Source organism: Microtus ochrogaster, chromosome 7, assembly GCF_000317375.1.
Source record: "Microtus ochrogaster isolate Prairie Vole_2 chromosome 7, MicOch1.0, whole genome shotgun sequence".
In the NCBI taxonomy this organism is placed as follows: domain Eukaryota; kingdom Metazoa; phylum Chordata; class Mammalia; order Rodentia; family Cricetidae; genus Microtus; species Microtus ochrogaster.
In genome coordinates, this window is record NC_022014.1 from 8,190,897 (window position 1) to 8,207,210 (window position 16,314).

Consider the following 16,314-nt stretch of genomic DNA (forward strand, 5'->3'; position numbering starts at 1 on the left):
ACCCTGGATAACACACACTCACCAGTCCAGATGGAACTCCACAGCACCTAAACAGGGCCGCCTGGTAGCCCAATGATCCGGGGACAAAAGGAAAAACAGGGGGCAGGCAGTGCGAGATCCAGGAGCACAGAGGCACCCCTGGAACACAAGCTGAAGGTGCCAGGGCTGCCTTGTAGGGGACCTTGGGGCCCGCCGGGTAGGCAGGCACTCACCACTTTGGTTGGGCAGCCCCAGTGTAGGAGCAGAAAACCTTTTAATAGCATTCTTAAAGACATGCTATTTGGACAAAGAAAATAGTGGAATATAGCAACCACAATGACCGACAAACCCCCAATGCCCAAAGAGAACATTCAACCCCTTGACTGTTAGAGAAGGCAGTATAATATAATGGTTGAACACATAGATTTTGGAATCAAATAAATGCTGGTTGGAATCCCAACTCTGTCGTTTACTAGCTGTGGGACCTTGGGTAAGATAATTCAGCTCCAAAAAAAAAAAAATGTGGTATGATAATAAGTGTGACCTTGCTGGATAGCTTGGGGAGTAAGTGAAATTGTGTACCTATGGAGAAACAGGAAAAAGAACTGAGGTCTGGCTGCAAGGACCCTTTTGGTCATATGTACTGCACCTACAGGGTCTGTGTTGCTTCTGCCTCATCCTTTTCCGGGATATTGCTGTCCCGCCGGCCATCAGTCTCTAGAGAGGACTTCTTTGTTTCCTGAGAGCTCAGCCTAGGCAGTGTAGCTGATCTCATTCAGCCCAGGCGCTCCGGTCCTTGAACTGGAGTTGCCATGTCCATAATTTGTACATTTTAGATAACAGGTTATTTTGCTAAGAGGAAGAATCTTTAGTTGAATCCAATACAGTCCCAGCAAGCAGAACAGGAGGAAAATACCTAATTCAGGCTTGTTAACCACCGGGCTTCTGAGAACAGAATCAGCTTAGCTGCTTGCGAATAAGCAAGGTTCATAGGACTTGGTTGAGCCAGCAAGAAGGTAACAAGCTGTGTGTGAAAACCCCGGGATTAAATCTCCACAGCAAAATTGCTTGGTGCACAGAATCAAAAGAGCCGCAAGGGGACCAAGACAATGAGAAGACTCTCTTCTGCATGCTCGCCCAAACCTTTCCATTAGTAAAACCCCAAAGAGTATAGACTCTGGCATCTCATCAAGAAATAAGGCTGTGCTTTAGATTATAATTAAAACAATAAATTCTTGTCCCCTGCGTGCATCCCGATTAGATTGTTGACACTGTGTCAAGCTGTTACAGAGATAAATTCATGCTGCTACTAGCACTCACCACACTGTGAATTTTTGAGTCACTCAATGTTTTTTTTAAACATGACAACTTGAAAATAATATATTAGAATTTTTTCCCTTCCATTTCTCTATCAAGTTATTAATGTTGGTTCACATGCAACTTTTGGACTGTGAGGCTTTCCTGTGTTCTGGAGTTTCATGTAAGTCCCACTGTGATCACTTACAGAACTTGTTTGTGAGGAAAATGCCCATCAGCACTGTATACAAGGGGGGATATTAGTATTTCCCAAAGATACATTGCTGGGAAGGATGGCTATGGGTGCTTGCCACTGGATTTGATTCCCAGAACCCATACCTGATAGAGGCAGAGAACTGACTCTTTCTGGTTGGCCTTTAGCCTCTACATGTGTGTGCATGCACACACACACACACACACACACACACACACACACACACACTAAGTAATTAGTAAAAGATAAGACAGCCTCTGTAGGCATTTTCCTTACTCTTTGTCTCTTCAGGCACTGCGAGCAAAGGCATTCCACTGGTGGATCCCAGTGGTGCCAAGGCCACAGGCAGGGTGGATGGTGACTACTGTAGTAGACTGTGGTAGGGTCCTATGCAAGGGTCCTGTCTCGGAATTCGGTGCTGTAGAACCATGAGGACAGTCAGGCTCCTGACTATTTGTTTTCTGAGACTGTGTATGTGTCCCCACTGGACCTCTGTCCATGGAGCTTCCCTGTCTGAAAGGAGCATGGCATAGTGATTCATTTAAGTAGCTCCCACTCCTCTCTAAGATCTCCTGTCTCATTCCCACCTTGAAAGTGAATTTTCAAATTAACACTGAATGCTGGAGTAGCTTTTGGTAGATAGCAGACATTCTCTGTCCCCCGCCTGCTCTGTCCTGTGATTTACTACAGCACATTTGTCAGAGCCAATGAATCAATTCAGCCATTTGTGTGAGATTGGTGTAGAGTTCAGGGTCTTCACATCTAGTCACGTGGCTGAGCAATCTTTCTCTTCAGATAGAACTGGGTTCTGTACCTGAAGACATCTACTCCTCGTTCGGCCCTTTTCCCCATCCTTGAAAACTGTAATTCTCCCTTTTCTCTGTGAATTTGATGACTAGAAGCATGTCACATGCATGGGACCAGATGTCAGCATTGTGGTGAGCATTTTTCCGGGCCATAAACTCTTCAGGGTTCATTCATGCTGTTGGATGTGTCAGGGATCCCTTCCTTTTCAAAGGCTGACTAGAACACCAGTGTATGTGTACATCACACACTGTCTATTGCTAATCTGACCAGTGGACATTTTGGTTGTTTCCACCTTTTGCTTATTGTTTATAATACAATTTGGGGGGGGGGGCTCCTTTATCCCAGTTGTATAAAGTCCATTTTTCCCCTAAATATTACAAGGACATTTCAAGGAGTGAGTCATGGTAGTCCCTATTTTGTAATCAGTTCTGAAAGGGAGAGAAGATGGCACCTGTACCCATGAATTGTGCATAGCAGGTCAGAACAGGCAAGAATCCAGAGATGTTAAACTCAGATCTGATTTGAAGTTCTGTCTGTTTTCCTGCCCTCGGTGGATCCATTTAAAGTAGGAGAGATGGGAGAGGTTAAGACCTTCAGTCTCCATCCCTTAAGAGGGATGTGTGATTCTCTACTGTCTGGAAGCTCGAGGGTCTGACCTGCCACTTGGCTGTCACTAATGCTGGCAAGAAATGTCACTGGTTTGGTATGCCCTTGTTGCATGGCGTTTCTAGCTTCTATGGGTCAGATGTCAGCCCTACTCAGTGTATTCTGAGAAGCTGACATGGGGATTCTGTGGCTGTGTTTTATGGTGCACAGACGAGAACATGGTAGAGAAATTAGTGAGAACAGTTGAGCATGTGTTCAGTACAACTGTGCTGCCTGGCGCCTATCCTTTAACACCTCCCGCAGAAAAATAAAATAAAGGATGTTGAATGTGATTTCTTAGATCTTCTCTTTCTCCCGAAGACAAGGGTATTCTTTTCAAACGATGAGATTAAAAAACAGCATGCAAGTGCATATCTATATTCACAGCGCTCAGGAGGCAGAGACAGGGGTAGCATAAGTTCAAGGGAAACCTGGAATATAAGAAAGAGACCATGTTTCAAAAGATAGAGACAAAAAATATAGATACAGGTATTCATATAGATGTGAGCTTGTAGGTATACACAAGCGCAAACACGGCTCATGCGTCATTTGACTAGTTTGGTCACCATCCTTTGTGCTTCAATGAGGAGAGCTATGCAGACATATAGTTTTTCATGGTCAAAAGGACTGTCTGGCAACTCTTCATACTTGCTGCTTTCTGTAGTAATTCACTTGAAAGTCAATTTCCTCCACCTGCTCTCCATTCTAAGTCTGGAAACAGTGCTATGAAACTTTCAGAGGACATACTCCATTATTTTGATCTAACATACTTTGTTTTATAATATTCCATTTGTACAGTACCCCAGTGCACATATAGGATTTGCTGTGATTTTTCCTCCTTTGGCTTCTCTTCCCAGAACTTTAGCTGCTCTCCCCAGAGATGCCACTGCGATCAATGGTGTGTTTGTCTGGGAATCATCAATACCTATGCATGTGGTCACAGAAATTTCACCTTGTGGTAACTTGCATTCAATTTAAGTCCAGAGCAATTGCAAACTCTTTTTACTTTAAACAAAGAGTACAGTATAGGATCCCAAGAGACTGTTTCGTTGGCTGACAGTGGGTGATACTCATCCAGAGGACTTGATTTTGGTTCCCAGCATCTACATCAGGACATCTCTGAACCACGTGTAACTTCACCTCCAGAAGATGCAATACCCTCTTCCGGCCTTTATAAAAACTTTTTCTCGTGTGCACATACACACTCACATACACACATATCCATAATTGAAAATGATAAAATGAGTCTTTTTAAAGAATGAATATGAGGTGCAGGAAAATATACTTGCTTTATAGCATTTATCAGATGAAATCTTCGCATGATAATATGCATCCACAAAGTGCTAACATGCCTCTTAATTGCCTTCTGATTGTTTTCATTAAGTATGGTGTTAATTAATACCACATGGATTTGACTATGCTTTTCATTGCCTGTGATTTTTGGAAAGTTCTTGTTAATATGTTCCTTATTTTCAAATGGAAGAAATTCTGTCTATTCAGGAGGTAGATACAAATATGAACGGATGGTTATAGCAATGATCAATGGATGAGCCTTGCTCGCTCTCTTTTTATTCCCCAGCTCACTCTTGGCTGAGAAAATTCCAGTAATACCTGTACCTTCCTGAGCTCTGCTTTGTTTACCTTAATAGGAGAGATAATTACTGGGTGCAGACCAGAACTGATCCCTTCTAGAATCTCAGTCTTCCCCCTTCCTAATCTCTTCACTATTATGAATTTTGTATTATTTTAAATATTTTAGCATTTAAAATATTTATTTTTAGGACTATTACAGATAAACTGTGCCTCAGAAAACCAAAAAAAATATATTTTATTCTCTATCTAAAATATTCCTCTTATAGGATCATACATGAATGGAACATGGATGTGCATTTTGTCTCACAGTTGCTTTCTTTCTGTGTAGTTCTTAAAGTGATAACATGGCAGTGATTATGGACCGGGGGTGTGTGTGCCAAGTGCCCAAGTATCATCCAACTCTTACACCTGCTCCAAATCGCTCAAGTACCTTTGAACTGTCTATTAACTGGCAAGTACCTGGTTGTTAGCTGTTAATATGATCTTTTCCTTATGAAGAGACTCTTTATCTCTCCAGCTATTATCTTCTCCCCCCAATATGAATAAAAGGCCTGTTCTTTCCTATGTAGCTTCCTGAGTGCCCTTCAATCTGCTGTGAAGGTTGTCTGTTAATATGTAGTGTTCTAACCCTTCAGTAGGCTCATTCCTTAGGCAAATGAAATGACATGTGCCATTGTCCTCCAGTGACCTCACGCACAGTCCATTAGTAAAGATCCTGATTGGAAGCTAGTGTGTGGGTGCACACGTTTATACTGCAGGCAGAGGCAGGTGGACCTCTGTGAGTTCAAGGCTAGCAGATGGCTGCATGCTAGAGAGACAGGTGTAATCTCATAACTCAGAGAATAGGTGCTGCAGTCAGAATCTGAGTTTGAGCCCTCAGCCCCCTGGTTATGACCTGTGATTTCAGCAAGTCTCCGTAACTCTTCTGTTGCCTCCATGTCTGTGTTATGTGCTACACTTTGCAAAAGCTTAACATTTTTAGGTGACTTAGTAAATGGTGGTTATTCCTATCGCCCAACAATCACTACTGTTAGGTCATACATAGCTCAGTTACTTTGTTACTGTGATGACAAAATACTTGGATCAAACCAATGCAAGGGAGACAGGGCATCTTTTGGCTTGCAGTTCTAAAGGGATACAGTCCAGCATGGTGAAGGACATTGCAGCAGGTGGGGAAGGCAGAAGAGATGATGGCAGGAGCAAGTGGCAAGAGGGCCGGTCACATTGCATAGGAACTCAGACAGCAGAGGGTAGCGAATACATGCTTCTGTTCAACTCACTTCCTTTACTTACACAGAATCTTAGGCAGGGAAGGTATGGTCACAGTGGGCAAGTCTTCCCACCTTCATTAGCTCAATCAAGATAATCTGCAACAGGCATGCCCTTAGATCCACTTCCTGGGTGACTGCAACTTCTGGGAAGTTCATAGTGCACACTACCCATTATAGGCAGTATCATTTGTGCAGGCTTCATCTTTCAGAAGGTGCAAGGAGCAGACTCGGGTTCTTTCCTTTCTTCTTTAGGAGTAGGGGCCGAATGAGTGACATCCTGAAAATGACGTCTTCTTCAGCTCCAGGGAGAAGTCTACCCAGCTGTCCTCAGAGATGCCACCTCTGGGGCACATTCTATAAACTGTACAAAATTAAATCCCTCACTTCATTTCCCCCAGAAAGACCCCTCAGAAGCATTCTCTGCCCCCCTCGCACACATCTGCACTGCAGAGACAAGGGAGGATGTGAGTCCAATCCACTCCCCCCCCACCACGAAATCCCTGGGAAGATGTATGAGGCTGCATATAAATTGCATTGAACTTGGCCAGCCATGGGCTAGCATTGCTTTTATGCTGAATATCAGCGAAAAGTATGAAATGGAGATTACATTTTCAATTCTGGCTTTTCCCCCAAAGCTCTGCAGAGATGCCTTCATCCGCTCCATCCATCACAGCACAATTGCGCTGGTGTGGAGTCTCGTGCCTTGCATCCCTTCCTGGGAAGGGAATCTGCAGCTTGCTGTCAGACTGGAACAGTGAGGTACCAGCCTCCCTATTGACTGACTTCTTTATTCCGCACTGCACCCCTCTCCCCAATTCACAGCCTTTTGGGGGCTGTTTTTGTTCTTAAAATCTATTACACACAAAGATCACAAAATTATCCATAAAAGTGTATACACACACACACACGTACCAAGTATGCTTGAGGACGCTCAAATTGTTGTATTTGTTTCTAGGGTTGTTCAGAGCAGAAATAAGATGTTTCTGCAAATGGGGTTCATCCACCGACGATGAGGAACATGCTTATTACTTCTTCCTGAAATACATATATTCCTACCAGCTATTTAGCTCCTATCCCCAAATAGACCTAAATCACTGTCAGTATCTCATCTCCAGCCTTAGTCTGAGAGAAAAAAAAAAGTGTTTCCTGGTGGAGGGTGGAAGGGTGATGCTGCGCATGTGCTCTTTTTTGCCATCAGCTTCTGTGCCTTTAACAGCCTTTGCCTGCCCACTCTCCCCCCTGCTCCCTCCTGCCCCTCTCCCACCCCCGGTGATTGCCTGGCTAGCTCCCCTAAGAGAAAATGTGTTAAGTGAACTTGACAGTTTCCAGGCTGGTTCCATATGGCAAAGCCTAGGTTGCATGTTCCTGGGGTCCCCAAGCTGCTCTCACCTTATTAAGATGACAGTAAGTACATGCAAGTCAAGTTCGCTGCATGGTTTTACTTCCTGGGGCCCCAGAGAGCAGTCGCAGACTTCAAGGTGGGATTAGGGCAGCATCTTCCACTGCAGATGTGGCCTTTACCTCTCTTCCCCCACAGTTACAGAGCTGCAAGGAGGTAAGGAAAACATGGACCCGAGTGGGAGGAGTACCACCGGAAAACTGCAGAGCTTAGCTACAGTGGCTTTCTTAGGGTCGCCAGACTTGCCTGACAACATCATCTCAGCATCACTGTGTTCATGTTTATTGCTGTTCTGCACTCTCTGAACTTTTGGACTCCTGCACATAATTGAGACTTTGACTTTGATTTATAAGTATCTAATTTGAGCTCCTCCTTCATTTGAAAGCCATGGAGAAAATTAACTCCAAATCAAATCAATGCATTTCAAGTGGATAAACCCTTGTAACCCAGTGATTAAGGGCCAGAGTTAAAGCTTACATTTCTAGATGGTAGGACGATGCGAGAATGGCTCTGTGGAAGACAGGCCTTGTGAGAAGTCATTTTATATGCGATGTATAGAAATGTGGCTACCGTTTCTATGCTGTGGATTTCCATATTTTACAGAGAACTGTAGTTAGTAGAATGGAGACTCCTAAGAGGGCAGAGAGTCACTCAACTTGAATATGTAGAGAGAATAGCAAGAAGAGGCACAGGATTTGCTTCAAGTATTTTATGGGGAGGATATATCTAAGCAGTGGACAGTTTGGGGTCAAGATTTTTAAGGGTATGCAGAATGGAGAGAGAGAGAGAGAGAGAGAGAGAGAGAGAGAGAGAGAGAGAGAGGGGGAGGGAGGGAGAGAGAGAGAGAGAGAGAGAGAGAGAGAGAGAGAGAGAGAGAGAGAGAATACAACTGGAGTATATGCAGAAGTATTCTTAGTGAGGTGGGGGCTTGCAGTGCGTGGAGAGGGGACATCTTTCCGGCTACTGAAAGTTCTTCTAGATTCTAGGCTTTAGACACCAGCTTACCTATTGGAGATGATTTCCTACAAATACACTGACAGAAATTATAAATGATTATGGTGAGTTCAGAATTTATTTCTCTTCTCCCTTTGTGTGCATGTGCATGTGTGTGTGGTGGCACTAGGTACACGTGTGGAGATGGCCAGAGGATGCAAACTTTGGGTGTGTTTTTTTTTTTTTGCTATCGCTCTCTGCTTTGTATCCTTGTGACAGTCTCTCTCTCACCTGAAGCTAGGCAGGCAGCCACCAAACCTAAATGATCTTCCTGTCTTAGCAATCCCCCTCCTCCAAGCTGTAGCATTGGACTTATACACACATGTGAACACATCTATCTTTTTACACAGTTCTTGGGATTTCAACTTGGGCGTTCATGCTTGCTCAATAATCCTCTGCCCCCTTATTTATTGATGGTTTGTCACGTACTACCTCAGAACTCATATCCCCTGAATAGGGGCAACTGGATCTTAGTTTGTATTTTTTAGCTAAAGTAATCAAAAAGTGACTACAGTAATTCCTGTATTAATATAGTCCTAGTCCCTAAACAAACATATCTCCACTGATACCAAAGACATCGTGAGGATTTTCATGATATTTGCATAGTCTCTCACTCCCTGGACAAATAAATTGAAATGTTTTCTCCACATAAGCCTCCAAGTAGGCTGGCTTGCTGAGTCACTGGGTAGCGGTGAGGATATTATCACTTACTTGTCCCTACAGTGTGTTCATGTGAAGGAGGGTATTGATGCACTCTCTTCATTTCACTGTGTGAACATAGAAGAACTCATTCCCTGCTTTAAGAGTAGTGAATGTGCAACACCTTCCTCAGGTAGTACCAAGAGGAAAAGTGAGCTTATTCCCAGATGTTTGCCTCTGTAATGCTTTCCCATCCTGGACTAGGAGACTTTCAACACATGCATGAGGCAAGCAGGTCTAAGTGGGCACAAAGTACGCCACAGCCTTGGCATATCTCTCATCGATAGGGAAGTAAGTAATGCTCTCATCTCTTCTTCTACCAGATCCAGACCATGTGCGCAAGCGTGAACATGTGTATGTGCATAGTTCTTCCATATATGATAACTTTACTTTTTCATTTTCCCCCAGTACAGTGGGCTGTGTATATGCACGTGTGGTGTGTGTGTGTGTGTGCAGTGGTGCTCCTATGAGAGTAAGTGTAGATGTGTGAGCATGTGTAGAAAAGCTAGAGGTGCCATTCCTTTTTGGGACAGAATATTTTACTGGCCTTGAACTCTCCAGTAGCATATAGGCTGACTGGCCAGAAAGCCATAATGGTCAGCCCCAGCCCTTCTCTCTCTGCATCCCCAGTGCTTCTCAGGAATTACAAGTGTATACCACCATACCTGTCTTTGTACGTGAGCACTGGAGATTGGACATGTGTCCTCAGGCTTATGTGGAGGAATTTCACTAACAGAGCCAGTCAGCAATTATTGGCCTACATAATGGGCATTTCCAACTTCATCTTCCAGCTTTATTTGAGAGGTCCTTCCCCTCCTTTGTATTAGGTGGTGATCAGATTCATAAACAAAATGCAGATGCTGGGCTTTGTTGGCAGGGAGACTGGCAAAGTCTGTCTGCCTGTTCCCTTAGCTGTTCTGTGAGGACTGGGTGTCTGATGAACGCGTACTTTCCTTTGGCTTGAATGGCCTCTTTATGCTGATTGTTGTCAAGCCCTTGAAGGAAAATGAAATGTCATAGGTTTTTGACTGTTTGTTAAGGCTGTGTGTCTAGGAATACGTGAGCAAACTCTTGAGACCTAGTCTTTGGCACTTTAGATAGAGCATTCATCTTAGCCTAAAAGAGCATCTAATCTCATGGAACTGACTCATGGCTACGCATGAAACTGGGAAAGGCAAGCCAGAGAACTTGTCCTGTGTTTTCTGCAGACGCTGTTTCTATGTCTGCAAACTGGAGTTAGTGGTGTTCCATTAGATGGTTCAGATGATGAGACACGGTGCTGAGTACAAAGCATGAGTTCAGCCTGGGACAGTGTTCTATCCCATTTAAGGTAAAGGCAGTTGTTCAAGATAAATTAATATGCTAGAATATTCCTTCTTTGTCCCAATGTTCACTAGTTCCTGTATTTGATTTTCCCTCTGCTCCTGTGCCATTCAGTTCTTTCAGCCTGCAAACCCCCTCTCATCCCCCTCCTTGTCTCTCTTATCCCCCTCCCTGTCTCAAACATAGCTTCATTTCAGCTGTGCACCTCCTCCTGCCCCAAGGCCCTGGTACTGCATGAGCAGAACCAAAGCTGAGAGCAGAGCCGGGAGCCTGAAAGCTCAGGCTCCTTTCTGCTGCTGAGAAATCTGTTTCCTTCCCAGGGCACAGGCATGCCTGTGAGGGATGTGGGAAATCATTTGTGAGAAGTCATAATTAATGATCTGCTGGGTCTTGGCACCTATAAAGGAAACAGAAGGCCACTGGGAATTGGAACAGCCTCTCAGAAACGAGTTGTCCTCTGGGGAGGCTCGTCACTGAGGGAGGTGGGAGCCCTTGGAAGGACTTAGGTGGCTGGGTCTCTGTCACTTTCAGGGCTGGTACTGATTTGCTTACCATGCCCAGTGTCCAAGTGACAGTGACTTCAGTCCAGAAGCCTGACAATCAAGAGAAGCCATTTTAACCTAAGAATTTACCTCTATCCCTCATTCCGTAGTTTTCCTGGGTGTATTCTTTTCTTGGGAATCTCATTTTTACATCTTGGTAAAGTGGTGATGATGTCACATACTCTTCAAGGCTTTTGGATCAGAAATTTAATGATACGAATGAAACAAAGCAGACACTCAAAAGTCCTCTGAATAAAATGTTAAACTAGGAAGGCATATATCCCATTTACAGGGTGAATATGGTGTGCGGGGGAAGTGTATTGACCTATAGTCTGTAATGTATAGACCAGTAGATAATCGTAGATTTTTCTGTGGGCAGAGCATACATCCCACCTGCGGTAGCTAGAAAAAACCACTGCTGAATAATTCATCTATTTTATTTGTGATGTCAGCTATCCTTCTTTGGTGGAAAATTTAATTGAGTTTCTAATGCAGCTTGCTGCCTCTCCATGAATTGGAAAGTGTCCACTAAGTGTTAATTTCCTCTTGCTTTGTTGCCACTCTGTTTGGGAAGTTCAATGACTCCTGCCGTGCCCAGGGGCTGTTCAGTCCCTGCAGTAAGTCCTCCTTAGAACAGTAACAGCCAGGTCTCCTGTTTCAGAGTCACTTGGTATTCTCTGCACTGGGGCTTACCATCCCGCTTTGAGCATCTTATTAGCTCTTGCCTATAAATCAGCGGGCACAGTGTCCGCACACAGCAAGAAGTAGTAATGGTGTAATAATGAGAAGCTTTGCCGGTCTATAATAATAAGCGTATTTTGAAGCTCCTACCTCATCCTGTCACAGATGGGCCTGCGTGATGCAATATTTGCTATGTTGGCTAGTTTTGTATCAACTCACATTAGCATCATTTTGGAAGAGGAACCTTCAATTGAGAACACCCCCCCCCTGCCCGCCACCACCACCAGATTGGCCTGTGAGGAAAACCTGGGAGGTAGTGTCTTGAATGATGATTGACGTGGATTGACCCAAACCATTATAGGTGGTGCTACCCTTGGGAATGTGGTCCTGGATAATACAAGAGAGCAGAGTGAGCAAACCATGAGGAGCGAGCCTCCAGGTTCCTGCCCTCCTCCGGTTCCTGTCCTGCTTGAATTCCTGCCCTGGCCTTCCTCAGTGGTAGACTGTTACCTGAGATTTGTAAGCTTATATGGATCCTTTCTTCTTCATGTTGCTGTTGTGTTTTACCACAGCAATAGAGACCCCAACTAAGATGTACGCAGACTTCTTGGCCCGTAGTAGGAATATTGCATTGTGGGAAATCAAGTGATGCCAACCACAGTCATTGTGGTTCATGTGTGTACTGTGTGAACACTGCCCATCCCACTCTGATAATAATGACTCCTGGCTTCAGGTGCTGTGTTTCCGGTGCCAGCTGTACTGTGTTCCTTACAATCTTGAACACTTTTACTACCTGCTGTACTTCTTCCCAGTTTGTTTTGAAATCAAAAGTCAATTTCTAAGAGTGTGGGCCACTTCCCTTCAGCTGCCTGGAGTTCATTTTGATAGCTAGTCTGGGAGGATGGTATCTGGCCCCAAATGTGTTTTCCTAGCAAAGGGGGAAGGAAGAAGATGTGAAGGTTAGGCTCCTGCTAACAGGAAGATGCTGCACTGCTTGAGATTAAAGCCCCTAGCAAGGAAGGAATTTTCCTTCCTGGGTGTTTGCTGATGCTCCTGGATATGCTGGTGAGCCCCTGTCTGCCCACCTCTATGCAAATGAGTCCTCCCACAAGCCTGGGATGTGCTGTCCTCAAAATCCAAACGCCATGTGCAGGAGATGGGCTCGGCTGCCGCTACACAAACAAGATCTGCAGAGGGGACAGCGTGTGCCCACAGTGAATGATCTCCAAGACTGATTGCGCACTGACAAAAGACCTTCGCCCGGGTATGAGACCTGACAGCATGATCAGCACTGTGAGTTGGCTTTCTCAGGCCATGAACCTGGGTGCTGTCTCCTCCTGGAATGGTGTGGGAGGAGAGGGAAGCCACCCCCTTGGACCAAGAGGTGCTTTCATTATGAGCACCTTTCCTGGGCTCGCAGAACTGAATCCTTTCAACTAGCAAGGCATATTTCTTATCATCTTAGGTGTCTGTTAGAATAGACTTGTCAGACTACTTGGGGACCCTGCTAGAAGTGGTGACAGATGCAGTAAGACGGGGAAATGCTCAGGCTACCAACGAGGAACACCGCCTTTGAGTTCCAACAGATTTTATGCCGTACCCCAGCCGGGCCTTGCTAAAGATGAGAACCTTGACAGTTATTTATCTTCCATTATCTTCCTTTCTCTCATCTGTGAAAGGAGGGCAATAGTGTGTGTCTCATGAAAATAAAAGTCTATTAGATAAATGTTTAGCATGGTGTCTTACACCTAATAAACCCTTAGTACAGGGTAGGCTGGCTTCTGTGTTATTAACATCCAGACCCTCCCACAATGACAATGTTGTCATCTGCCTATGCAATTCCTGGGAATGCGGGTGTGCATTGAGTACACCTGCACAGCAATGGTCTTGTTGCAGCAGTAGATACTAGAGTATGATTTTTGTCTTGCAGGATGAGGAATATCACTGCTTCAAAATTCAGTTGTTAATGGGTGTGAGTACAAGAAAACATGTTCTTTGGCTATGTAGGTGCATGTCTATGGTAAAGGGTAAGGCCTGAAAATCAAGATGATTTTTATCCTGATAAAGTCTGCTTTGACCGAATTAGAAAGAAGACAGTCAGGGAAGTTTTGGAATTAAGTCACCCTTAGGTGTTAGGATGTTACTGTTAGGGTCTAGAATGCAGCGTAGTACCTGAGTACTTGCTTAGTATGAACAAAGCCATGGGTTCAACCCCCAGCCCTGACTGTCAAAAGTAAATAAAGAGAGAATGGAGATATATAATAGGTTGATGATAGGCAGGCTAATAGATAGGCAGACAGAGAGGAAGATGATAGAGATAAAAGATAACGTGATTCACAGCTACAGAGGTGATAGGTAGATAGAGAGAGGCATAAGTGACACTTGACAGCTACTGCTTATGTATAATAAAACACACCCATTTAAGCATGAACATTAAGTTTTGGTAAGTGTATTGTCTTACATCATCTCTGCCGAGCTTTCATCCTTAGAACTTTTCTTATTCCTGGATTTAGTTCGTTCCATATGCATCCCAGACTCTAGACAACCACAGATCCGCCTTCTGTCCATTTTGAATTTTTTGCCAGTGGAATCTTCCTGGGAAGCTTTTCTTCTTTGACACCTTTCACTTAATTTACTGTTTCTCAAGTCCAGCCATGACCTTGTGTATCTGTGAAAGCAATGCATCTAGTCTGCGTGTGCATTCACAAGTTAGTCACATTTCTGTTTAGTCTGAGGGTTTGAAAATGCTATGGACTTGGGTGTGTTGGTGTGTGGACACCTTACTTTATGTTCACAAGTAAACCACTTAAAGTAGAATTGATGCATGGCACATTACTTCAAATTTAACATTCTAAGATGCTGTTTTCAAATGTGGAGGTGTGGTTTTGTTTTGAGTGTGTTTGTTGTTATTGAAGGTCAATATTTTGAGACATGGACTCCCTACATATCCCTGTCTGGCCTGGAACTCACTGCATAGCCCAAGTTCTTTTTGAACTTGTAGTTATACTCCTAGCCCTGCTTGATTTCTGGGGTTTCAGGCAGGTATCACCATCCCCTAAAGGCTGTACCATTTTGAATTCCCACCAGTATGTACCTTTTGCAGCTACCAAATGCCCGTTTATATCTGCCCTGCATAGAGATTCACTGATCCCTTTCATGTTCACCTTTGGACTCAAGTGAATGCTGCTGCTGTCAGCATTAGGCTAGTAAAAAAGTGTTCTGTCCCAGGGTATAAGTCCTGATATACTCAAAAACTATTGAGGAATGAGAACTGCTCTCTGGATCTCTATGATATTATTAATCTATCATTATTTTAGCAACAAAGCTGTGCCAAAGTCAGAGTCGTTTTTGTATTGAAGTGTTTCTGCCTGGTGTGACCATCTGGGTAGATCAAAAGGACACAGTGTTTACTGGGCAAGGAAAACGTTTGTTTTATGACTCCAATGACAGGTTTCAACTATGCATGCACCTGCATACACAGACACACACCTGTGTATCATTGTCCCCTTTTTGTGCTGGAAGTCAGCCTCCATGGTGACTCTCTGATGCTGTGCCTCAGCACACACTACACTGCTGGAAAAGATCGTGCCATCACCCGCATTTTTGCTTCATGCTTTCATTTCTTCCTATAGGATTACAAATGGATTACCATGCTTAGTGGGAGGTTTCTGCAGTAGGAGGTTCCCCTATAACTTTTTCCAAAGGACTGTAGTAGATTTCCCCAAACCCAACTGTATTCTGTAATGTCCAATTTGTGTTTTTTATTAGTTCTGAAAATTAGCGGATAAGGAGGTGAATGAGCTGAGGATGTGGCCTTTGTCCTCGGGGTAAGTACTCTAAACCCTCTGACAAGGCCATATAAGAGTCACTACCTGAGGACTGTATGAAGAAATTTTAAACAGGTGACTATCCAATGTGAACCTATGTGGCTCTAAATAATACCCATTTATCATTATGTGGAAACTAGTATTATATTGTCATATATACATACATTTACACATGCATATGTACACATCTATTGTGTACATGTGTATATATATATATATATATATATATATAATTATATATATTTAACATCCTGATATATATATCCCTTGAGTATTATCTATACCTTTTATTAATAATCATTCTAATGCATATTCAAGGGTTAAGTGTCAGACTGAGGGATAAATTTGTCCCACCATTTATTTTTTATATAAAGTTTTATTGGCATACAGCAATAGCCATAATTTACATATTGTTAATAGATGCTTTCTTATTACAACCACGGAGCTGAGATACAGCAACAGAAATGCATACCTTTTGAATCCTAAGGTGTATACTATTTGGATTGTGTGTGTGCATTTGTGTGTGTGTGTATTTTATGCATGCAGTACATGTATGCATAGCCACACGTGCTGGCACACATTTGTACAAACGGACATGCAGCAACATGGAAGTCAGAGGTTAACGTCTGGTGTTTGTTTTTTGTTTTTTCATTTCATTTACTGTCCTCCTAGTTCCTTCAGTCAAGGTATCTCATTGGACCTAGAACTTGCTGACTTGAGTAGTTTAGCTTCCCAGTTTTCCCTAGGAATGCCCCATCTCTGACCCCCACGTTCTGGTACTACAGGTGGATACCATACCTGCCTGGCTTTTTTATGCTGGTGCTTAGGATCCAAATGCTCAGCACAGACAGTGTATCCTGAACAATGGTGTTTGTCTAAGTGCTTCTTGACTAACCACAGAGAGACCCCAGGAGCCTCTTCGCTAAGAAGCATGGTAGCTCTAATGGAGAAGTCTTTTTTTTATTTGTTTGTTTGTTTTTGTTTTTCGAGACAGGGTTTCTCTGTGGCTTTGGAGCCTGTCCTGGAACTAGCTTTGTAGACCAGG

At 43.7% G+C, this 16,314-nt stretch overlaps 1 protein-coding gene across 14 annotated transcripts in view; it reads left to right on the plus strand.

Moving 5' to 3' along the window:
• Rbfox1 (RNA binding fox-1 homolog 1) overlaps positions 1-16,314 on the plus strand; it is a 1,689,477-nt gene that overhangs the window by 1,465,148 nt on the left and 208,015 nt on the right. The window contains exon 1 of one of the 14 annotated variants that reach the window (XM_013347232.2): positions 12,641-12,735. The exons of the other annotated variants lie outside the window; for them this stretch is intronic. Within the exon in view, the coding sequence (XP_013202686.1) occupies positions 12,661-12,735 (75 nt within the window). The 5' untranslated portion in view covers positions 12,641-12,660. Of the gene's footprint in view, positions 1-12,640; positions 12,736-16,314 lie in introns of those variants that run through there. 14 annotated transcript variants of the gene reach the window in all.